The sequence below is a fragment of the Triturus cristatus genome, chromosome 6 (genome assembly GCF_964204655.1).
Source record: "Triturus cristatus chromosome 6, aTriCri1.1, whole genome shotgun sequence".
Lineage (NCBI taxonomy): Eukaryota > Metazoa > Chordata > Amphibia > Caudata > Salamandridae > Triturus > Triturus cristatus.
This window is the reverse complement of record NC_140589.1, coordinates 1,734,382,001-1,734,407,398: the sequence shown is the minus strand read 5'-3', so window position 1 is coordinate 1,734,407,398 and position 25,398 is coordinate 1,734,382,001. Positions and strand designations below refer to the sequence as shown.

The window sequence follows — 25,398 nt, the reverse complement described above, 5'->3', positions numbered from 1 at the left end:
ACCTGAGAGACCTGCACTGGCTCCCCGTCAGCAAGAGGATCACGTTCAGGCTCCTCACCCACGCACACAAGGCTCTCCACGACCTGGGCTCCATGTACCTCAACAACCTCCTGACCTTCTACACGCCCACCCGCCAGCTACGATCGACCAGCCTCGCCCTCACCGCTGTACCACGCATCCGCAGAGCCACCGCCGGAGGAAGATCCTTCTCCTACCTGGCAGCCAAGACTTGGAACTCCCTCCCCATCCACCTTCGGCTGACCCAGGGCCATCTCTCCTTCAGGAAGCAACTCAAGACCTGGCTCTTCGAGCAGTAACGGACCCCTCTCCCCCAGCGCCTTGAGACCCTTCCGGGTGAGTAGCGCGCTATACAAATGCTATGATTGATTGATTCACGTGAAGAACACCAAAGAAGATGACATCCCATTTAGTGCCGACCCATACACTGTTCAATGACTCGCTGTCAAGCCATGTTACCATTATTGTCAGTCAGTGAATATCCATGTAGATTACTGAGAAGAAAAAGTTACTTTTTAAAATGTTTTTAAAATGCTTAAATGAAACAGATAAGCACAACTCATTTTGCACTGTAAAACAATTGCCTACAAGCATCTTGTACTCTTGAAGAAAGAAATTGGGTTACTAGTTGAAAGAGGTGGATGCCCAACTCAAGTAATCAACACAATCCTTGTCAGGGTGAACCACAAAAAGTTAGTAAATTAATCAGTGCTTAACCCTCTGGTAGCTTGCACAAAAGCAGTAAGGCAATGTGTTAGGTGTTTATGCAGCACACAAACAGCAGTAAAGTGAAAACACAACAAAAATCTCAAACCCATGTAGAAAAATAAATTAAATATTAATAAATAAAGTGACACAAAAACAAACTAAATCCAATCAGTAAATCTGGAGTTATTAAGTTTTTAGTGGAATCTAGCGCCTAAAAGATCAAAGTGCCAACCGTGGGTATCTGGTGGTGCAAGACTGGGTCAAAGTCAAAATTTAAGGCCGACTGAGGTGGAGCTTGGGTCAATTACAAGATGTGGATTGGGCCCAGTCTCGGCTTACCATTGGACTTTAGCAAAGTTCTTGGAGAAGGTTAAGTCTTAAGCGGGGCAAGGCAGGAGGCTGTGTCCAAGGAGTCATCATTGGGGAGCCTCTGGACTAGGTTGCAGTTAAGAGGTGGTTTTTAGGGAAATCTGATTCCTCCAGCAGGACGAGGCTTGCAGGCTGTAACTGAAGTGGGCTCCAAGAGGTTGAATACCTTCGTCTGGAGGTCCAGCTGAAAATGATTTGCTTCTACAGAAAATAACATAGTGGGAGCTACGGCTGAGTCGGGTCGACCTTCGAGGTACACTGTTGGTAGGAATGTCCTGGTCTCCTCTTGATTCTACATGTAGTTTTTCTTGGAAAAACATACAAGTCCCAGCTTTTAAGATTAGGCATAAGTAGTACCACCAACACCACTTCTAATGGTCCAAGACCTGGGGGTACCACCTGGAGGGGTTAGGGCTCACTCCAGCAGCAGGGATTGAAGGAAGTGACCCGATTAGGGCCACCTGGGTCACTCACGACCACCTCTCAGCCTTCCATACAAATGAAGAGTCGGTCAGACAGTAGAGAATACAAACTAAGTATAATCATTCAGATACACTTGAGGGGAGCCTAGTCTGCCCAGTCTCTAGGGATTGCTGCAGAGGGACTGACATCAGCAAACATGGTGATACATTATGTCCGATTCAGAACCAATGAAGGCACACCCAGAGTGGGAATTTTCAGATGGAGGCAGCTACACAAAGAAGGTACAGAAGAATAGGTTTCGATCCTGGGACCGGGCACACACTATCTCCATGCCAAGGTCGTTCTGCCTGTGCCCATCGCTGGATTAGTGGGGGCAGCCCTCTATCTAGTGGGAAAGGTATGTGCTAATAAGAAAAGTGTATTCATTAGTACAGCAAGGCCCAACCTTGGAGAAAAAGAAAATTACCACCGCTGCTTCTCGCAGAAACGGAGAGAGATTAGTTTCGATTATGGCTCAAAATGGCGGCCAGACATAAAATGGTGCAGCAAATGCTAACTTATGCAGAGCAATATGCAAGCAACATAGCGAAGACATTTTCATTCTAACAGGTTCAAGGCCTCGGGATGCCATCCAACTAGCCCTTTGAGTCACTCTGGTGTTCCTGAGTTCAGGGAGCAGGTCCAGTCTTCCTCCCTCAGGCAGCAGGACAGTGCTTCCAGCAGCAGTGCAGTGCTTCTTCTGAGTCTTCCACAGGTCTAGAAGTGATCTGAATATTTGGGGGGGTGTCTGTCTATCTCAGTCAGACAGTCATCTTGCCTTACCTCTACACCTGGTTCTGGAAAGTTCTTCCCTTCCTCTGTCAACACTCCAAACTGTCTGGGGTGGTAAAATACTGGTGTCAGGCTCAGGCTTAATTAAAAGGTATTGGAGCCCTATCTGGGTATAATGTACCTAAAGGGCTGTCAAGGTGTAGTGGGTCTATTGTCCCCAACGGGTCAGGTGGCACTTCATCAGAACCATAGAAACTAAAGGTGAGTGCTGCACTAACTAAAGAGTCTGGAACTCCCGATTGAGGTTGATGACCAGACAAGGTAGAAGATGCCCTAGTAGACTATTACCTGGGTCGGAGACCTGCAGTGGTAAATTAGTCTTCTGCTGACGGGGGATGCAGAGCACGTCGTTGCTTTGTGGAAAGGTGGCAGCCGGACTGCGTCTATCCTACCCTGCTCTGGGCCCCTTTTAATTAAGCCTGAGCTACCACATCAATAAAGACATACAAGAAAAGGACAAATCTAGACGTATTTTAACCCACTGCCCTCACACTCGCACTCACCCCATGGTTTCTTCAAAAGATCTCCGCTAAAGAGCCCCATTTACGGGATCCCGTCGGGCATTGCAGAGCCGGCCCGACAAGGAGCTTGGCCCAATGATGAAGCATGACATCCTTCGGGGTGTGTGAGGGCATCACGAAGAAAAGACCTCCGTTTCCCCTTTAGGAACTGCACACCCTTTTGTTACACATTGAAACCCACGTTACCAAGCCAGGGAAGCCTGGCGATCAATGCGGCTCATACTGACCGATTTCATTAATCAACGCGGAAGCTAAGATCCTAGCTAAAGTTCTCGCCACCAGGCTGGTTTCGGTTATCGCATCGTTGGTACATCCGGACCAATCTGGGTTTATGCCGGAGAGCAATACAGCACTAAGCATCCGCCGCCTTAACAATGTGCTGACACGTAGGAAATTCCTGGAAGAAGACGCAGTAGTGCTATCCTAGATGCCTCTATGGCGTTTGATTCAATAGGATGGCCGTACCTATTCGAAGTCTTGGCAAAGATGGAATTTGACCTGAAATGTTTAGGCTGGGTTAAATTACTATACACAGATATACAGGGCCAAGTGAGGGTTATTAACTATACCTCACGAACATTCACACTGCGGAGGGGAACCCGGCAGGGATGTCCTCTGTCCCCACTGATATTTTCTTTGATGCTGGAACCGCTGGCCGCCTGGATCCATCGGGATGTGATGGTGAGGGGCCCCAAATGGACGGAGGGTCAGGAAGATCGTATATCCCTTTACGCAGAGGATATCTTGCTGTACCTAGCCTCCCCATATAAAATCATTTGCGGTGTCCTGGACATCTTCGCGAACTTTGGGAAATACTTGGGTTATCAAAGAAACTGGAATAAATCGGTACTGTTTATGCTCCGGGGCAGGTTCCCCGTCTCCCACCGAACTGCATGATCGAGGTGGCAGTGGAGGGCTTTCGGTACCTGGGAATATATGCCACATCTGACCCTACCCTCTTTTACAATCGCAATTTAGCCCCCTCACTGGCCCGGCTCAAATCAGATGTTAAACATTGGAGATCCCTGCCCCTGTCTCTGGTAGGTCGTGCTGCCTTGTTTAAGATGCTGGCTCTTCCCCGCTTCTTATATATTCTCCAGAATTGCCCACACCGAGTTCAAGACACGTATTTCTCAGCAGTGGAGAGTGAGGTTCAAACCTTGCTCTGGGACGAAAGGGCCCCCCGCATTGCCACCAAAAAATTGACAAAAGGATGGTATGATGGAGGAACAGCCCTCCCAGACCTTAGACTCTACTACTGGGCCTCGCAACTAGTGGTGATAAACCAGTGGATCTACCACTCTCCCAACGATCCTGCATATATGCTAGACCGATATCAGAATGGATGTTCAGGTTACCTGGGAGCGCTGTACTCTAAAGTGAAGCGAGGGTGTTATTTGGGGCCTCTCTCTCATACAGTAGCTATCTGGCACCAGGTTAATTCACGACTGGGGTGGTCAAATGTCCTCCCAAAAGCAACACCATTATGCCCAGAAGTTGGGTTCTCTCTGCCATCAACCCGGCTTTGAAAGGTGGGACACCATCGGAATTTCCGTGGTCGGAGACTTGGTCAAAAGGGGGGTCGATCCTCAGTTTTAAGGAGCTCCAGGAACAATATACGTTGGCGCAGGGGGAACTGTTTAGATACATGCAAGTCTGGCACGCCCTCACCACAGCCCTGCCAGACCTTGCAAAGATACCAGAGTTGTCACCGATGGAAGATAGGCTGCTAGATGGGCCATTACACTCCAAAGCCATTTCATTGACCTATAAAAAATTATGTAATAACCTACCTGACACACTACACAAGCTTAAAGAGCAGTGAGAGGGAGACCTGGGACCACTCGAAGACGAGGACTGGCAGGCTTCCCTGATGTCCCCTAAAGAGGCGGCCATCATCCTCCGCTTCCGACTGATACAATTTAGAATTCTCCATAGATCATATTTAACAGGAGTGACATTGGCAAAGATAGGGGCCAGGGCTGATGCACTCTGTCTCTGGGGCTGCAGCCAAACAGCTACCTTTTACCATACGATATGGGAGTGCCCGGAGCTCCTACAACTATGGGAGGCAGCCACGACTCACATCCAAACTGCCTTGGGGAAAGCATTGACTCTTACACCAGGGTTGGGCCTACTTAATATATGGGCGGCAACAGATCTCACAGAGGTGGAACAACAACTAGCCACACTTGGATATACCCTTGTCAAAAGAGAAATAGCTAAGGGGTGGGGGGCGTCAAGCTCACCGACTATCAAGACATAGGTAAAGGAAGTTGATAAATGTATGATTGCAGAAAAGGAAGTATTTATAACTCTGGGATGCCCAAAGAAGTGGGACAAAAAATGGGGCAAATGGAACGAATATCATGGAAATATCTGTATCTCCCCGACGTTGGAACTTGAGATGAGACGAAGTAGAGATCGAGCAGAGGATATTATGTAACGGTGACTCTCTTCCCCTTGATAATGTACTGATGTATTAAGTGCTTGCTGAAATATTGATTACCACTGTATGCATGACTACGAATGAAACTAATAAAAAGAAGTTTAAAAAAATAAAAACACTTTACCAGTTAGGAGGATTTTAAATGACAATTAATTTCAGTCTAAACAGCCCATCTCTATTTGCTCCCAATCCAAAGTTAGCACTAATTAAATATAATCAGGAAACCCAATGTTATCCAATTGTAGAGGTAGGTGTAACAGTAGTGAAAAACAACTGAGGCGTTTTTCACTGCCAGGACATATAAAACATTGGTACACATGTCCTATTGTTTCAAATCCCATGCGTCCTGCCCTATAAACTGTTAGGGCCTACCTTAGGGGTGACTTAAATGCATTAAAAAGGAAGGTTTAGGCCTGGCAAAAGGTTTATTTTGCCACATCAATGTGGCAGTTTAAAACTGCACTACAGAATGCAGTGGCAGGCCTGAGATATCTTTTTAAGTGCTACTTTAGTTGGTGGCACAATTGGTGCTGCAGGCCCACTAGTCGCATTTAATTAAGGCTCCCTGTTTTCCCTTTTTACTGATTTTTTGCAGATAAATACATACAGAAAACCATTTATTTTCCTGTCTGCGTTAATTTTTAAATGTGGATAAAAAAGGAAATTGGGTTGTTTTTGAGGGATTCAAAATGCTTTCAATCATGACGCCAGGCCAATAGCTGTACAGATTGACAGGCCAGATGATTAAAAAAATATAGGGATTTTAGTAAAGAATCTTTAAACAGCAGTAGATTTGCACATTTTCTTACAAGTGCATATTTTACCATCTGAGTGTGTATATAGATCATTGAAACCTGTCAGGAGTTCAGGCATGAGTGCGCATTAACTGGTTAAATACAAATTTAACTGATCTGGGTTTAATCCATCATCATTCTTTAGCTCACTCCGCCACCCCAGTTCAGACAAATATGGCCATGTCTAAACTAAGTTGGCAGGGTATGCCCAGACGTGGGTCCCTTGCTCACTTTGCCACTGGATTCAAGCTAGCCTGGCTGATGACGGCTGATTAGCCAGAAACCGGTCCCAGGATGCTTGTTTCCGGTCCAGGGAAGACATGGCTTGGCAGTTCGGGCTGTACTGTTCCCATGAGGCACAGGGTCAGGCTGATTTGCATATGGCCATGTCTGAAGTGAGGTGGCGGAGTGAGCTAAAAAATGATGGATTAAACCCAGATCAGATGACTGGGGGTGAGTGCTTGCAATGTTCAACCCTCCGTCCATCATACCCTTTGGTTTTCCGAAGTCTCAGATATCATCATGGCAGCCAGGAAACCTGCCACTAAATCCTTGTACGCAGGTCACTGGGCTAAGTTTGTCCAGTGGTGTGAGTCGCAAGGCATCAACCCGTTTGTTTTACCTTTCTGATGTCTTGCGATTTGCATTACCCACCGGGTCTAGCAGTGACGACAATTGAGGGTTATAAGGTGGCCCGGTGTGCCTTCAGGTGTTTGTCTAATCAACCTTCCCTGTTTAAATGATTGGCAGATAATGGTGCCTTTTCTGGAGGGTTTGTTCTGGTGTGTAATTCCAACACCATTGATTCTTCCTCAGTAGGATTCAAACCTAATTTTGGCTTTCTTAATAGCATCCTAATTTGAGCCGGTGTATAGTTGCACAGTTTTACTTTTACTCTGAGGATATTTCTGTTGGTGGCAATAACTTTGGCACATGGTGTTGGAGAACTTCAGGTCCCATCAGTTTGTCCACCCATTACCGTTTTCCACCTCGATAAGTTGATTCTTCATACCTACCCATCCTTCATACCCAAGGTGGTTTCTTCATTTCAAATATTGTTCAGTGTATTACACTTCCAACTTTCTTCCGTTCTCCACATCCAACCTAGGAGGAGCAGCTTCATAGACTGGACCCCAGACATGCCGGGCATAGTGAATGATCAACTGTAGAGAGCTTTGCTGAAGCTAAGAATGGCAAGGGGGTGACCAAATGCAGCTTTTTATGCTGGGTCATCCTCTTCATCAAGGTCTTTCATGTCATGACAAAGAAAAACTCTCTGGATGATATTCATGCTCAAACAACTAAAGGCATGTCATCCTTCACTTCACAGCCCTCATCGGAAGTGTTCTGGTTGCCGTCATCTGCCGGACGGCTACATTGACCTCTTTGCTTGCAGTTGCCAAGCACTATGTCCTCACACCTCAGGTATGCAGTGACTAGTAGCCATTTGAAGAAAAAGTTACTTTTTTCAATAAAAATATTTCTAGAGCATTGTAATCCTTCCGCAGATTCTTCACCACTCCCATTCTACCATGGGAGTTAGTGCTGTGACAAATAAGATCCAAATATATGAAAACACATTATGTGCTGTAGTGGTTGCCACAAAAACAAGTTTTATGCCGTTCCTCTCATGTGAGAAAGCTAGAAATACAGAGTCAGAGAAGACAAGGAGTCCCACTAGCCCGAGAGTTGGGGTCTTTGTGGGAAATCCATATTCCGGATAGTAATGCCCTCACACACCCTTGCAGGTGTCATGCTTCATCATATGGGCTGCTCCTCGTCGGGTCGGCGGTGCAATACCCGACGGGCTCCCTGTAATAGTGGCTCTTTATCGGAGATCTTCTTATCCGGATGCCGTATGGTGAAGTGCAGGTGTGGGGGCTAAGGGGTGTAGAATAGTGTAGTGAATTAAAATAGGGAAAGGAGTACCTGACATGAACGAGATTTATTCTGGGGGTCTCCTACACTAGTTTAAAAGTGAGGGACAGAAAACAAGGCACTAGCCCGAGAATAATGTCTCGTTTAGTGTAAGTCCATGTTTTACTCAGTGTGGGTCAACATGTTTCTCGCTGTAGGAAGGGTATCCTTGCGATTCTTCAGGACCTAGACAAGATTAATGTTCTACACCTAAAACATATGTGGTGAATTTATCTACTCACGGACAAAGGGTGTCAGATGGTTAAAGTACCTGGATCTACCCTATTCGGTAGAACCCCAGGCTTCAACAGTACCCGGTGGTATAAGCATAGCGCCTGGTGCCTAAAGAATTTTTAGGGAGTTAGTGCGCAGTATGCCCTGTAGTAGACCTGCCCTGTTCACCGGGTCCGGGAGGTTGCCGCCATTACTTTCTTGGTTCCTCTCTGCATGCAAGGAAAAAGTCCAGTATCTCACTCCACACGCTGGTTGGTGCCTAATGTACTCCAGTGTTGCCATGGGGCTCATCTATAGGTTGGAGGTAAGTATACTCCATCACAACGGCGTTGGATTAATCTTACAGCCAACATAATGGTCTGCCTGTCCAATTAAATGAAGGACGATCTTTGGTGTAACCACAATGGAGACTACTCCATCTTCGCTACGGTTACACCCCTTGTAGGAAAGTGATCCTTTTTGCCCTGGTACCCCCATTTTTTGACTGATGCTGATTGTTACTGACTCTGAAAGTGCCCTGGGCTTGGCTAAGCAGGGCCAGTGCTCTGTCCTCTAAAGGTGTATGGTAATTGGTATAATTCAAATTGGCAAAGATAACCTACCTGCAAGTGTCTAGTATATGGTAGGGCACGTAGAACTAGAGACCCCAGTGGACATAATGCACTTAAGTGTGCACTGCTCTGGTGTATGCTGTCAATTTAAAGCCAGGCCTGCCTTGATGGCTGGTATTACAATAAAACTATGTCCAAATTCGACTTTGGAATTACAAGTACTTCCAAAGTCCAAAACTGCCTTATTGCTGATAAGTGAGTCCTGAGGTCTACCGTAGGTGCCCCAAGGGCAGTGTGCATTGTTATAAAAAGCAGGGGCAATATAAAAGGCGTTTTTAAGGCCTGGTAGTAAAAACCAGTCAAAGTGGTTTTTCCCTAATGTAGTGTTACTAGCCCCATAGCCTAACATGGGAAGAGTTTATTAAACTTAATAATGTCCATCTGTCCTTGGAAACTAGCTGGCAAGATCTTTCACAAAATTAAAATAATGGTTACAATAAATCCAACAACTTGCCAAGGTCAGATTTATTAGAACTATTACAGGAAAGTAGTTTTACAACTTACTATCCTAAGGTTACCTAATGCAGCCCTGTAGCAGCCTCTTCTGATTGGTCTGCCTTTGACAGCCTGAGCCAAGCTACTCACTGAGTAGGTTTGAAGAGGCCTGGGGCTGAAATAATACAGACATTTGGGGGGTAGGAGATTGCTTCCTGGAGAAGCCAGGGGGAGGAAGAAGGCTGGGGAGATACGCTGAACTTCAAAGGCAGGAGACCAGATGTCACAGGACCCATGCCAGCCCCCACTTCCTTGATCCAAGCCAGGAAGGAGCCACCCCTAATTAGATTAGGAGACGGGTTGGAAGGGGTGTGTAGTGAGTTGTCAGATACACCTTTGGGTTGGGTTACACAGACACACACACCAGGGTGACATTTTCTCCATTTTGATTTTTGGGAGATCAGTCCATTCTGGTTGAAACATATGCCACATTTCACAGGAAGTGGTCATAGCAGAGGGAGTTGACTTTAGCCCTTTTGGGTTGGGCTGCCCCCCCTTGCATGCCCAGATGGAGGATAAATATGGGAGAGCTGCAGGAGCTTCTCAGAATACTGTCTTGAACAAAAGGATTGACCTGCTGGGCTCTCTGACTGCACTATGGAAGGCTTGCACTCAAGGACTGCACCTGCTGCACTCTCAAGGCTAAACAAAGAAAGGGCTGTGCCTTACTCAAAGGAAAAGAAGTGGACTTCCTGATCTGTAACAGGTACAACAGAGCTGGATAAAGTCACGTGCAAGCACAAAGAGAGGGTCACCCCCAGCTGACCAGTTGCAACTGGATTCTTCCTATACTGTGCAGGTGCATTGTGGGAAATTAAGTCTTAGCCCCCAAGAGGCAGTCCGGAGTCTCTGAACTCTTGGACTGAGCTAGTGTACCCTTATTTTTCCTAAAGAAACTACAAGAACTGCAAAGAAAGAAACTTTCTGCAAAGTTTTGCAGAAAAGCTCCAGGAGTAGTCCGGCTCGATGTCGAGAGTCAAGCTGCTGCAGCTGACTTGCGAATCATTCTGACCTCGCTGGTTTGTCCTGCTGGAGGCTCTGGAGCACCTCGCTGTCAACATCGAGGGCAAAGACTTACAGAGACTCACCGAGGCATCGTGCTACAGAAAGCCACTGTCTTTGAATCAAACTTTGAATGCGAGAAGCCCGAGGACCTGCCAAGGAGCCTGTTGACAAGATAAAAGCTCCAAGAAAACAATTAAGTCGGAAGGGAAACTTTCAACTGGGACCTAGCACTTAACCTATCTGACCCTCGCTTTATCCCAGTCGTCCTTAAAACTTTGACTTTGTCCCGGTCCTTTTGACCAGATAGCCGGGAGTGGCGCTTTAAGCTTTTTGGTGCTAAAATGCACAATTTATTTAATCTTTAAAAACTCATATCTCTGGGTCCCTACATTGTATTTATGTATTTTTGGTGTCATTTTAAAGATATAAACATATTTTCAGTTTTTCTAAATTGGTGTTGGATTTTATTAAGTTTTGTCTTTTACTTATTTACTGTTTTGGTGATAGTAAATGCTTTACACATGACTGTCTCCACATGACTGTCTCCTAAGCTAAGCCTATCTGCTCGTCTGCCAACCTACCAAGGGTGGAGCAAGGATTAATTTATTGAGACTTGACTGGACCTATTAGTGATTGTGGTATTACTAGCTGAAGGTGAATATCCCACCTACTAATAATCCACTTTCCTATACCCCTTTGATGACTCGATAGAGTGGGGCCATCTGAAGTTGACCTCTTTGTCCTCGCACCTAATTTTGATGGTAGAACATACAGGTTAGTTTTCTTGGCCTGTCACCGCCAGGAAAACCTTAGCAGTAAGGGGCAGTGAAAACTGTCTAATGCAAGGTGGGCATTTTTTTTTCTTTTTCAAAAATAAAATCCTGCTTCTGGATTTTCTTATTGAAGAAAGAAAAAAACCTACGAAAACAAACCTGCGTTTGACAGCTCTTTTATGTTGATTAAGGTGGTTCCTACCAATGCCTCAGAAATTAATGCAGACTTGACGGCAGTGCTTAATTTGAGCCAGTGGTTTCCGGTGCTCGGCACTGCCACTTAATTGTCAACTCCGGTGCTTGTGACAGTCTACTACAAGGTGGTGCTGTCTGGCTAATTTGTAGATGACATAATATAAAAAAGATTTGAGAGGGACCCCTTGAAACTCAAGGGAAGTCGGGTACTTTATACCAGCAAATAGAGAAAATTCCCTTGATTCAACAATTTGGAGAGCATAAAGTATTATGTCAGAAAGGGAAGTTCTATATAAGAATTTTTTTTATTTAAAAAACCTGTTTCTCATTGTAAGACATACACAATCATAAAACATTTCATAATACATCAAATCAAATTCGTTAAAAACCTCATACAGTACATGTCAATTCAATCTCAATCACATGAAACAATATAACCCAATTATGACCAGCATAACATGGAGACAGACACAAAATGGAAGATCCAATTACTCTTCTTTACAAGTGCACATCAAAATGAGCTCTAAAATACAGCTTATTATACATGGATAAATCAGTATATAATTTAATCTGTATTGATTCTTTGATTGTGCTAATCCACAGCGTCGACGCGTTTCGATGCGGAGGAATACTAGACCAGGTGGTTGTGGCAGCCAATCCCTGCGTGGCTTAGTATGATAGCACCCGAGCACGCATCATGTGAGGGAGGTGAACCAATGAGCGCGATGGATACAACATATAAATAGGAAGTGCAAAAACAGGAGAGCGATTTTGCTCCGATCCGGTAACAAACACGACGGAGAGAAAACAGCGGAATTTAGGTAAGGGAACAGAGGCTTTTAAATGAATGTCGATTGAGGAAAGCATGTCCCTTTGACAATTATACATACAATATATCTACTCTTCCCCCCCCACCCACCTCGTCCTCTCTGTAGACTCGCTGTCAAAAAGAAGAGGATTTTAGCATATCTTCGTGGTGTGGGAACCTCGGACCATAATCGTAGGAAGAGGCAGTTTATGAAAAATAAGCCCCTAAGAATCACGGAAAGGTAACTACGTGAACGATAGCAGGGACAAGGGTCCAATATAGCCAGTTTATTTCCAACGGCGGGAAAGAACTAATTGAAGCTAATCCGCATATCTCCTTCCCTTTATCTTAGATGAGGTGGAACACGTTACTCGAATTTACGAGGGCAATAGAAGGAGAGTTGGTGTTTATCTCACTATCTATAGAGCCAGGAGCATATAGAAAAGTCCCCCTATACCAAGGTGAGAATGTGCCTGCATTCAAGGAAATATAGAGGAGTATAATATTGAGTTTTGTAGCAACCATATATTAAAAGAATAACATGAAGTAACTGTAACCTTTAGGTCTTTGGCCTGCTGCCCTAAATGAACATGATATAATGAAGGAAAGGGCTAATATTTGAGTATCCTCCGATGGGAAATGGTGGGCAAATAATGGATTATTCCAGGTTAAAAGATAAAAAACTGTAACTCGAGATGATGTGCCGTGTTTTGCATAATGGCCACAGAATATAATCCAATTAAGGATTGGGCCAATATTCTAGCATAGAAATTTTAAGATGAAAAGTAACCATGTGTACAATTCAGGACAGTAAGAGTAATTGTATTCATTTGTTTGTTTTAGGAAAAACACTAATTGTGGTGGGAGACAGAATTATGTGGTCTTGACAAAGATGGTAATATCATTGTAAGCCATCGAAACGCGTCGACGCTGTGGATTAGCACAATCAAAGAATCAATACAGATTAAATTATATACTGATTTATCCATGTATAATGAGCTGTATTTTAGAGCTCATTTTGATGTGCACTTGTAAAGAAGAGTAATTGGATCTTAAACTTTGTGTCTGTCTCCATGTTATGCTGGTCATAATTGGGTTATATTGTTTCATGTGATTGAGATTGAATTGACATGTACTGTATGAGGTTTTTAACGAATTTGATTTGATGTATTATGAAATGTTTTATGATTGTGTATGTCTTACAATGAGAAACAGGTTTTTTAAATAAAAAAAATTCTTATTTAGAACTTCCCTTTCTGACATAATACTTTATGCTCTACAAATTGTTGAATCAAGGGAATTTTCTCTATTTGCTAATTTGTAGATGACAACAACAGTTTAAGTATTAATTCAATCTACATTAAAAATGACCATTACCTGCCGCCCAAGACATTCTTATAGGTTTGGGGCCTGGAAAAGGTCGAACTGCCCCACTTGTCGAAGTGCGATGGTTAGTAGTTGTGTCGGTACTGTCATTGGCAGCATAGCGGGGCAATGGGTGGTGCAAGCTGCAGTGCCCTTCTGACGAAAGCCCTGGCACTTATTCTTTTACAAGTTAAGCACTGCTTGGCGGTTGTTTCTAAATTTAGCGGAGTAGTGGTGGCTGATCCTGCATTGTGGTGTACGAGAGCCATTGTTGGGGAAACCCTTTGCAAACTAATCTGAAACAAAGCTAGGTAATTGATCAGGTGAATCATTTACGGTAAGATTATATATATATCCGTCACAAATATCGTTACCGAACCTAAGCAATTTGTCTACAAGTAGAGTGGGCAGAATTAAGAAAAAGATGGCGAAACCTAGAGTTCCCAGATGTTGGTCTCCTGCTGCTTCACGGCGCTATCCTTTGGTACGGCCAGAGTCCCTGCACAGGGGGCGCCCCTTGCCTGTCCGGGCGCGCCGGCCTGATTGATCGACCCACAATTATTCAGATTGCTAAGAAATCAAGGTTTTCATCTCTTTATTTGTTGACACGGCGGCCAATCACAGAGGCTGGGACTCCACGAGGCACCCTCACACGATGGAAGGGCCTCTTGGGTCCTCATCAAACCTAACCCGATCATTCAGGCGGGGCCGGTAGCGGGAGGTGGTGGCTCCATTCGATTACATTTTGATGCAACCCCGCAGCCCTGTGGTGTTTTCGCCGTGAAATTGCACTTGCTGCAAGCCGGCGAGGGGCGGAAAGCCAGAGCAGAACTTGGTACAGTGAGTCCAGTTCCCTAAAGCACCCGTTGCTCGTTATTTTCCCATCCACGGAAATACCGGTAAGGAGTCCCTAAGGGTGCTCGTTTTCATTGAAGCTTTATTGCATTTTCAAGTATGAATGTTTACTATTGAATGAGCACTTTACGATGTTGGCGCTTTGGCGAATGACCTGCCCTTTCATGATGATTTCAGATCTGACGGAGCACCACGAGCTCGCGCTGCGGGTCATTTTCGAGGTTCTGGATTACTCGGCATGGAGGGAGCACGTGAAACCCTGGGCCTGTCTAGCAAAACTGATGAAGGCTGCACTTCAAGGGTAAATATGCGACACTTGCACGCGCGCGATTCTTTCTGATATTCTGCTTAATGCGTCTGAAAGCAATAGCTGTTGTTTGCCAAGACTGTTTCTGCTTTATTGATCCTGTTTGATGTGCGCTCTCGGCTCGTGGGCAAAGGTGGGAGCCATCCAGGCTTTATTTGTTGAACCGCAGGAGAGCGTAGTAAAGTTTGCACATTTACCTTTTTAACAAGCACGTGCCAATGAACGGAAACTAGAAATGGAATCCGCGTGCGCTTCGGGAGTTGTTGTACACACATGACACCCGCATAAGGAATGTCCACTGAACGACCACAGACGGCACTGTTAGTTCAAGGAGCAGCCTCATGGCCGAGATTCAGGGATTTTATCTAGTGTTCCACCATTGGGCCGAGTGTGCGGTTGTCCGAATGCTGTGTCCCTGTTGCTGTGGTGGTGTGTCCAGTTTCCACGTCACCCTGCTGGTCTTCAGTGCCTTTTGGGTGAAGTGTGTGGTTATCGAAGAGAAGAAACGTCACTTTGTTGTATGTGTTGATTCCAGAGTGCTGGGGATCTGCTTTACTCTGGACGAAGCAGGAGGACGATGTGCAGGTTGTCTTTGATCTTCCATGTGCCTCAGCATTCATTGCTGGTTCTTTGGCCCCATCTGTTTTCCCTGGTTGCGGCGGCAGGAGGTTTGCTCTTTGCAGGGCAATGTTTTGGCGGTCTTCTTTAGATCTTATTTCTTTAGGTACGGTCCGATGTTTGGTGTACATTTGAATATTCTTGAGCTTGGGATGAACCTAACACGATGCACAATTCTCTAGATGTGATGTACCTTCATAGTGTATAGGTCTTTTCACGCTTTTTTCCTTTGCTGCTAGGGATAAGGAATAGACGGCTTGTTAACAGGATCCCTCAAAATTCCAGCCTCATCTGCTTCCCTCTTGAAGTTTGTCAAAACTGTGGATTCTGGGTCTGTTCTGACTTGTTCTTGCTAGCTGTCATTGAGTTTAGTTTAGATGATGTGGATTTTTTCGAGGCCTACTTCAAGTTCACCTTCTTGACTGCAAGTTTCAGAGGAAAATAGCCGCCATGTGTCTGTAGATCCCAGAGGGAAATAGTTGTGAAAGCTCTAGGGCTCCTTCCAAAATCTCTTTTGTTTTTTCTCAGTCACATTTGTTACTGTAATGGAAGACTCCAGAGTTCTGCTTTAATACTTCCCAGCTTTGACCTAAATACTTGAATTTACTTTCAACTTGGGGTGATGCTATCAGACCATGTTTCTTCTTGAAGTGTAGCAGCTCTCCCATTGCCACCTCTACTTTCTTCTTAGATTCTCAACATGGTGTTTCTGTGTCGCAGTGAGCTGAAAGTTCTATGCAGGTAGATGAAATGACTTACTTTTCCAATTCTTTCCATGACTGGAAGAATGCTTCCGTCTAATGCTCAGAACACATAGACTGTAAGATTATGAGTTTTAATTTGGTTTCAGTCAATGAATGATGTAGCATTTGCAATATGCTCACGACACAGCCAAATTACTCCATTCATTTTCATTGCCAAATTGGGTTGCAGTCTTTGAATCCTTACTCGTTTCCTTAGTACTGGTATTTTGTGTAGCCCTTTTGCTGAAATCAGGGCATATAATCCTCTGGCTGAGTGCCATACCTTTAATTATATTTACTATATTTTGGCTGCCCCAATTGTAGCGCAACATAATCATGCCAACTCTATATGCTATCACAGCCATACGGCTAGGTGAGTCAGCTCTTATTTACATCTCACTCAGTTAGAGAAACCTGACGCACACGCTCATCATTCCATCCATTTCAGGTCATTACCTTTCACACACTGATGAGGTATCTTAGTATTTCTCTATCACTAAAGCGGTGGTACAACCTCCCTTACCAATGGTCTCCTACACCTGCTCTGGAGGTTGCAGACAGCAGTGAAGGCGTGAGAGGGGTGGACAGAATCTGTGAGCGCTCCCTATTACATTTTCTAAGGTACCTTATAATGTTGGGGTGTGTCTTCAGTCCCATTTTGTAAAAATAGCTTGTGCCTAGCTGAAGGCCAAATCTCAGGTAGGGCCTTTACCTAAGCCTTGGAGTGATAAGGTCATAGTACCCAGCCTCACCCATGAAGGCTGGCCTGGGCATAGTTCGCAGAGTTTTACTACGCGTAACTCCGCAAAGTTACAAAAAAACTCTGCGAAGTTCAGCGAGTGGCTGAGTGCAGTAAAAACTGCAGTTTGTGCTGGTATTCCTGCTGCTCGGGTAGAAATGCTACCTGAGCAGCAGCTCGCGCTCACAAATTTACAGTTCGCAATCGCGAGCGAGGAAAAAACACCACTGCACATCGCAAAGCGGACTTTTCTGCACTCCGCGAGCTCCGCTTAGTGCAGAAAACTCCGCAAACTGAGGGAAGTTCACCTCCCAGGCCTACATAAAGGTTGGTAGCAGTTGTGTCCCACCGTACTTCATTCTGCTTCTGGAATACAATGGGCTATCTATTATTATTAAATTATACTCCTGGTGTATTACACTGCATTTAGTTTACAAGTCACCCCCTGGGACGAGGAGGACTGTGGATAAACCCAAGGAAAGCGGGTGACCTGCTATGTGTGCACAGAAGGAATATAGGTCCTATTTGTGTGCTACTGCTATAGGCTCTGTTTGTGTCATTTACATATAAATAGCAACCACCTTGATATGCAGCGTTTTTATGCAAACGAGCTGAAATGCATAATGGAAGGTAATCTCTTTCCACCTAAATCGGTGAGAAAAAGAACTGTGTTGTCTTTCGAGGTCTAGCAACAAAAGGTTTAGCTGTCTGCCAGTGCCAATGACAACACGAACAATATGAGACTTTGGGCCACCCCATTAAGCTGTTTCCTCGTTTGCCTCAGCCCCCATCAATGATTGCATGAATGATGTGTCCTTGATGGCATTTCCGAATTGAACTGCTGATTTTTGAAGCAGTCCCCTGCTGTGCAGAACCTGTATGCTGCAGCCAAGAGTTCCTTCTGCACCATGTCACCAGGCTTCCATCGGCTTGACATGGCCTGAGAAGTGCTGTTCTCTTCTGACCTGAGGCTGAGATTCAAACCGGCTCCTGATGATACATGGTTAGCAGTTGTAGCCACGAGGCCCCTTCGCGTGCTGTGAAATCTCGGCTCGTTTTGTGCTTGAGGTTCTTATAGGATCTCTTCCTGAGCCAGAGTCAGGCATTTGGCTGAAGCCTGGTTTGGGCTTCCAGTGGCTTGCCCACCTCTAGACTCATGTGCCGCTGCAGTCCAGATAACCCGGGCCCATCACCCCAAGGAACCTTCAACTTTCACTTAAACTCAGTTTGGGTTTATGCTTTGTTTGTGCCAGAATCAGGATTACGAGGCCCCTCAGAGTGAGGCCCTTTATGTATTGCTGTTACCTGGCCAGTTGCCCTATTCCTAAAATAAGGCTTTTCCGTCATGGGGTAGTTCCATATATTGCCTCATTTGTCCCTCTCATTGAAAAATATGTTTTTGCTTTGTCACTGCCTTAGAATGACTACCTCCCTTCAAGCCATTGTAGATTATGTTTTCAGTCCTGAACATTTCTGTGATAGCCTAATGCATTGTGTGTGTTGTTGTTTTGCTTTCATTGAACTGATAACGTAAACACACCTGAAGTCATTGATTTGTAGGCGAAAGGTTTAGGACTGGAGGCAGTGTTCATAATGATCCGGAGTTATGTGGTCAGCCTACACAGCCCTCAGCTGCTACTTAGATGACTCATTTGACAAAACCATACTCTTTCTTCCAAGAACTTGGCATCTTCTGTAAATACTTTGTCACTTCTTCCTAATACTCCAGCTTTCAGGCATATATACATCTACACGAGGACAGGTAACTACATGCTTTAGCGATCTAATGACTTTTATTTCATACATAAAAAATGGATTTGAGATCACCATATCCCACAATATCGATGCCATTTGTGGTGAGCCTATGACTAGGTAAATAACTTTTCTCTGCTTGGTGGCTAGTTGTTGCTTAACGGCATTAAAGGCTTCCTTGTTCATCCAAAATTGTTAGTGGGCGTGAGTGGCCTTTTTTTTCAGTTTCTTACACTTGTCTGTTTTCATTGGCCCAACAGATGTGCTATGGCAATTGTTTTAGGGCTCTGACTCTCATGTGTATAAAAGTCTACCCTAGTGACCTTTTTGTGCTTGGCGCTCTTACAGTTGTGAGATCAGATATCTTCTAACCCCACTGCTTCTGAGGGGCATAGAAGACATGGGCCTATGGATGGGTGCCAACCTCTCATTTAATTTGTGCACAGAGATTCTACAAGGGTCTCTTGTTCATCAGCCCACATATACACTAATATGTTTTGCATTTCTTGTACCATTTGTTTAGACTTTTGCAGAGGGTTGTAACAGAGTCCTTGTGCCCAATTCTCTTTGGATTTCTGTCATAAGGGGAATGCCGCTATTAACTTGTAGTGACATAAGTGAGCCCCTCTGTGGCACCGATTTCCATGGGCTACACAAGCACTGCTGACTTTAAAAGCAATTTATTTAGAAATTCTTAAGTGTAGTAAAAAACATTGGAGTAAATCAACATTTCTCCAAGTTTGATATCACATCTCTATTGTGTGCCTGTTAGACTTGGCATCTTTTGGCGTGTTTCCCCTGAGTTTTTGCTTTCTGACCTCCCGGTTTTGACTCTGTTTTTGCTGGTGTAATGATTCTGTGCACTTTTCTCACTGCTGATCAGTGGTAAAGTGCAAGTGCTCCTGTGGTAAAATGTGTTATGGATTGCGGTTTCCATGATTGGCCTATTTGATTTATGTGTCAGTCCCTAGTAAAGTGCACTGCAAGTGCCAGGACCCATAAATCAAATGCTGTTGGTGGGCTGTAGCACTGGATTGTGCCACCCATGCAAACAGCCCGTAAAGTGTAACTCTTGCCTGCCATTGCAGAGCCTGGGGCTGCCATGTCGACTCTGCAAGTGCACACACCTGCCAATCCCTAAACCTTCCCTTTTCTACATGTTAGTCACCCCTAAGATAGGACCAAGGTACCCCCATGGGCAGGGTGCGTTGTATGTGAAAGGTAGTACATGCCCTGGTGTGTGTGCCATGACCTAATAGTGAATTACAGCCTATTTCGTTTTTCACTATTGCAAGGCTACCTGGCTAGAATGGGCAGTTTGATTATAACATTTTATAATCCTAACTGACCCAGGGAACATGGTAGAAATTCGAGTTTTGTATGCCTGAACTCCGAATGATAAAATATATCTTTTAGTGAAGTTGGTTTTAACATTCTGTGTTTGAAAATACCACTTTTAGAAAGTAGGTCTTTTCTTACCTAACCATCCAGCCTGCCTCTGCTTGCTTGTGTATTGTCTGTCTGGTTTGCGAGTGACAGGGGCTGGGGAGACTCCAGGAGACAGGGTGAGTCAGTACAGGGCTGAATAGACCTATCTACATGTAGAGTGGTGGGTGGAGTAGCACCTGGGCCTGAGTAGGGCTTCACCTGCCTTCCACAATTCTGGCTCCACCTCCTGTGGTGCGTCTGAGGACCCTGGCCCACACTGACAAAGGAAGAAGGTACACACTGGCAGAATGCACCCAGAACTGGTTTGAACTAGGTACAGGACCCTCTGCCTTCATAGGACAAAGGATTTGCTAGTTTAAATATTGGCGAGCCAATGCTACGTGTAGATTTACCTAAAATTTTTCTGTTCCCAGAATAAAACAAGGGCCCAGACAACCAATTATTCCGTTGGATTTAATCTTGTGACTAATTTTTAGTTCACATTTAAAAACATTTTGAGTCTTAGCAATACATATACCTTACAAAAACATGAAAAGCACATAACTTAATAATGACAATATTAGAAACAATTAGACACCACTATATTCATTCAAACAATCACCCATGAGGACAACATTCATACTACTCATACTGCTCATCCAACCAAACTAACGTACAACATGAGACAAAAAATCTTCATTCAATAAATCTTTTACAAAAAAGGGCCATCGAATCAATGCTGTGCATAATAATGAAACTTAAAGCTGTTTTTTCGCACGATTGGCCGTAGCAAACACCAGGGTCTACGCGTTTCGAATCCCTTTGTTGAGGGGATTCTCGTCAGGACCAACACTTGACTGCAAATAAAGCAGAGAAACAAAAATTTACTAAGCTGGCCCACCATGTGAGTGAAAGGCCGCATTGTCGAAAAAATCTTACCTTAAACTAAGGCACAGGGAACTCTGCCCAACCCTAAAGAAAGGGAAAGCCAAAATTGTTATCTATTTCTATAGCAACACTAGTTTCAAAGAACCACTAGTCCAATGACAACCACTAATCTAAAACACCTTTCTACATCCGTTTTAACCAACATATTCACGCAACATAGAAACGACATGAATACACAGTCTAGTTTTGATTTGTCAGACTTACGGGTGTGTGGAACGGTGTCAGGGTGTCTGAAGGGATTTATTTTCAAAAAAACAGGACGACCACAGGGTGTTCCGACTGCAAATGGATACTAACGAATATCTGAAAGCATAAATGGAGGGGAATCAAGGCGCGTTCTTTCGCCTACCATGTTTAGCCTGCAGTGGTTTAAAAAGGTTGCGCAGTGTTCTCAGGGCGCTTACCTCCGGAGAAAGGAATCAATCCACTGCTCGATCGTCTCCTGCCCGTAGCAGGAGCTGGCGCGGCGTAAACTCAGTCGGCCGATTTGGAGACAGCTAAAGGAGAGAATAGGTTCCGTCAGATTACTGAATGCCTGAACGCTCCAACCGCTTGTGCGAGCTATGTTTGGAAAGCGAGGAGCGGTTACCTGCAGAGTCGGCGTGGTCCGTGTGTCTGTTCTCGGATGGTTGATCACCCATAAGGTACCTGTTTGCCTATTGGAGCACCTTTAACCCATGCGCGGGAAGCGCGGCTATGAGGCTTCTGGGATTCGTAGTCTGCCAGAAGGTGTTTAGCAGAAGCAGTTGATAGACGCGGCAAGGCTGACGCTTTTGTCTTTTGTAAAGTGCTAGTAGAACGGGATGAAGAAGTGTTTGGCTAGAATTGGTCACCAAAGCGCCATAACATGCAATATATTATATTATATTATATTACATCAGTGAAAACGGCAGAAGGCAAGTACTTACTTGCTGTTAGTTGGCAGTCATAGGTTATATATCTCAGAAAGTTCATTCAGTCCATCTACCGACGTGTTGAATTTAATAATGAGCATAGCTTCTCTCTGAAGTAATTTAGTGTCCAAGTCTCCACCTCTCTGATCTTGTTCCACTCGGGATATCACTGTCCATTTGACATCCATTTCGGTATGTTTTTGCAGCGTCCAATGATTCACCAGCGGTGCATTTGGAACATTTCTACGAATCCGGGATTTATGTTGTTGGATACGAAACCTTATCTCCTGGTTGGTTTTACCGATGTAGAGTTTATTGCATGGGCAACTGATGCCGTAGATTACGAACTTGGATTTACAATTCGTGAAACTCTCATGTTTCCAATAGATCCCTTTGTGGGCGAAAAGGTTTCCTTCAACGGTGGAATCACAGCATATGCATGTACCACATCTGTGATGGCCTTTTATGGGTGGTAGGCCCAACATATTTCTTACGTCGGTACTTTTTGTGGTGGGTAGTGCAGCTCGCACTATATGGTTGGCAATATTTTTGTCTTTCCTGAATGCAAATAACGGAATCTCATTGAGTGTTTTGTCCAGGTTTTTTAACAGGTGCCAGTTTTGATTGATAATTTTCTTGAACCAATTGGATGTTGGATTGAATGTGGAGACACAAACAATTCTCTCTGTTTGTGATTTTTCACGTCTTTCCAGCAATGTTTCACGTGGTGTCCACCATGCTCTTTTTATTGCTCTTTTCAACAGTTTTTTCGGATAGCCTCTAGCCAACAAGTTGGCCTTGAGCTTCTCTGCATGACAAAAATATTCATCTTTGAAAGAGCAATTTCTGCGGATTCGCAGAAATTGCCCATAGGGCAAGTTCTCTCTTAAACTACGTGGGTGGTTGCTAGAATAATGTAGTGCTCGATTTCGGTCAGTTTCTTTCTTGTATAGCGTCGTCATGAGACGTCCATTAGTAGGGTAAACCTCAACGTCCAAGAAAGGCATTTTGGTTTTAGAACAATTCATGCTGAATTTTATATCAGGAGTCCTGTTGTTGAGCCAATTGACAAAGGATTGTAGTTTTTGCTCGTCCCCTGACCACACCATGAAAACATCGTCGATGTATCGGACCCAGCTACTGATACAATCGGCAAATGGATTGTTGTTGTGAACGAATTTGTCCTCATATTTGGACATATAGAGGACCGCTAGCTCAGGGGCAAAGGGACAGCCCATCGCCACGCCTTTTATTTGGTAGTAAAAGTCCTCTTTAAAACAAAAGTAGTTGTTCTTTAGGGCGAACGTGGCTAGCTCCATGATGAATTCTGTCGGAATTTTTTCAGGTTTGGGTCTGCTGTCTAAGAATGTTTTAATCACTGCTAGGCCTTCATCTTGCGGAATCTCCGTATACAATGATGTGACATCAAGTGTCACTAAAAATTGGGAGTCTTCTTCAAATTCCATTGTTTCAAGTTTGATTAGAAAATCGGTGGTATCCTTCAGATAAGATTTGACATCTGACATGAATGGTTTCAAGAAAAAGTCCACAAATTTTGAGATGGGCTCTGTTAGTGACTCGCAACCGGAGACTATTGGTCTCCCCGGTGGATGATGTTGATCTTTGTGTACTTTTGGGAGTACATAAAACACCGGGGTCCGGGGGTGGATATTTTTTAGGTACTCAAATTCTTTTTTGCCCAAAAATCCTTGGTCAAAGCCTTGTTGCAATATGTGAAAGAGTTTGTTTTGTAGTTCACATGTGGGATCTTTTGTTATCCTCCTGTAGCAGAATTGATTGGAAAGTTGTCTATTTACTTCGGTGGTATATCGCTCGGTTGCCCATACAACGATGGAACCCCCCTTGTCTGCTTGTTTTATTATTATTGAAGGGTCGCTTTTTAGGTCAAGTAATGCTTCTTTTTGAGCCTTGGTAATATTCGGTTTGACATATTTCTTTTTGTGTTTTTCAACTTCAGCTATTGCTGAGAGGATCACTTTTTCAAAAATAATAACCTCTTTGGGGACTTTTGATGCTGGAGGGCAGAACCTTGATTTTTTCTTTAATCCAGTTGTCTCTGTGCTAACTTGTATGGGGTTTTCCAAAAAGAAGGTTTTTAGTCGAATTTTACGGCAGAATTCGATGAACTCTGTCTTAAGTTGTACAAAGTTGGTCCCTTTAGTTGGTACGAAGGATAATCCCAGTTCTAAAATGCTGAGTTCTGCATCTGTTAAGACTTTTTCTGATAGATTAAAGATAGGTGAAACATTTAGTTTTTGTAGTTCTGACGTCTTGTTGACATTTCCCATGGTTGATTTGTGTATCTGGATCTCCCTCGAGGTTTCCGTTGACCTCTCCCTAAAAAAGGCGGTTGTTGTTGATAGTTTTGTTGTAAATTCCCTCTTCTGTTGAAGTCTGAACGGTTATTTGAATTATCTATGTCACTGCCACTGGACGATGATGTCGTGTCCGAAAAAGTGATAAAGTTGTGTCTCGATCTGCCTTGGTATTCAGGTAGAAATTTGCGTGACTCTGGTCGTGAATAGAAGTCAATCTGCAAGTAGGGGTAAACTTTATCCAATGAAAAGTTCCTTTTATCCTTTTCGAATTTGTTGCTCTTCTGGTTTACCGAATAGTCTTTAAACTCTAGGATTTCTTTATCCACTTTTTCCAGAAGGGATTTAGCATCCGAGATGAGTTGATTTGTTTTAATTTCACTTTCCAAGGTTGCGATTTCCTCTAGTTGATGTTTGGACAATCTTTGAGCCGTTTCTACTGTGAGGACCATGAGGTCCCTACTACATTTCGTCTCAATTAGGCTATAACCTTTTTTGTATGTAGGGTCATCTGTAAATATAACAGGGACGTTCCGGATCTGCAGACCTCCTGGGATGGTTCCAGCTCTCAAGTGCTCTATTAAGAAATGACCATGTAAATCAGTCCTTATTTGTTTTTTCTTGAGTCTTATGAGTCTGTCAGATTCATTATTGATTTTAGCTGTGGAGCTTAATGCGGCTGACGCAAACAATGGTGGGTCGCTTAGTAGTTTCAATATATGTTCTTCACTATAAGCCAGGGTGTCATGTTCTGTCATATTTTGGACGCTTTGGACAAACAAAACGAATATACAATTACACTAAAAGACAACGTGACTCCTTAGTATGTACGAGGATGACCTCCAATTCCGGTCTCCACTAACCAGTGGACATCCCTCAACGAGGGCCACTTATCCTCACAACAAACAAACAAACCTCGCGGGTGTACACCCGCTAGACAACCTAGAAAACCAAAAAGGGGGGTTCTGGCTCGTGTGGCAGCAAGGCCAAACCAATTATAATATAGGAACAAAAAGACGAGCCAATGCTACGTGTAGATTTACCTAAAATTTTTCTGTTCCCAGAATAAAACAAGGGCCCAGACAACCAATTATTCCGTTGGATTTAATCTTGTGACTAATTTTTAGTTCACATTTAAAAACATTTTGAGTCTTAGCAATACATATACCTTACAAAAACATGAAAAGCACATAACTTAATAATGACAATATTAGAAACAATTAGACACCACTATATTCATTCAAACAATCACCCATGAGGACA

At 44.0% G+C, this 25,398-nt stretch overlaps 1 protein-coding gene across 1 annotated transcript in view; it reads left to right on the top strand.

The window, feature by feature from the left end:
* TAF1A (TATA-box binding protein associated factor, RNA polymerase I subunit A) overlaps positions 1 to 25,398 on the top strand; it is a 519,167-nt gene that overhangs the window by 399,225 nt on the left and 94,544 nt on the right. The window contains exon 9 of the mRNA XM_085612966.1: positions 14,549 to 14,672. Coding sequence (XP_085469092.1) covers positions 14,549 to 14,672 — 124 coding nt within the window. The remainder of the gene's footprint in view (positions 1 to 14,548; positions 14,673 to 25,398) is intronic.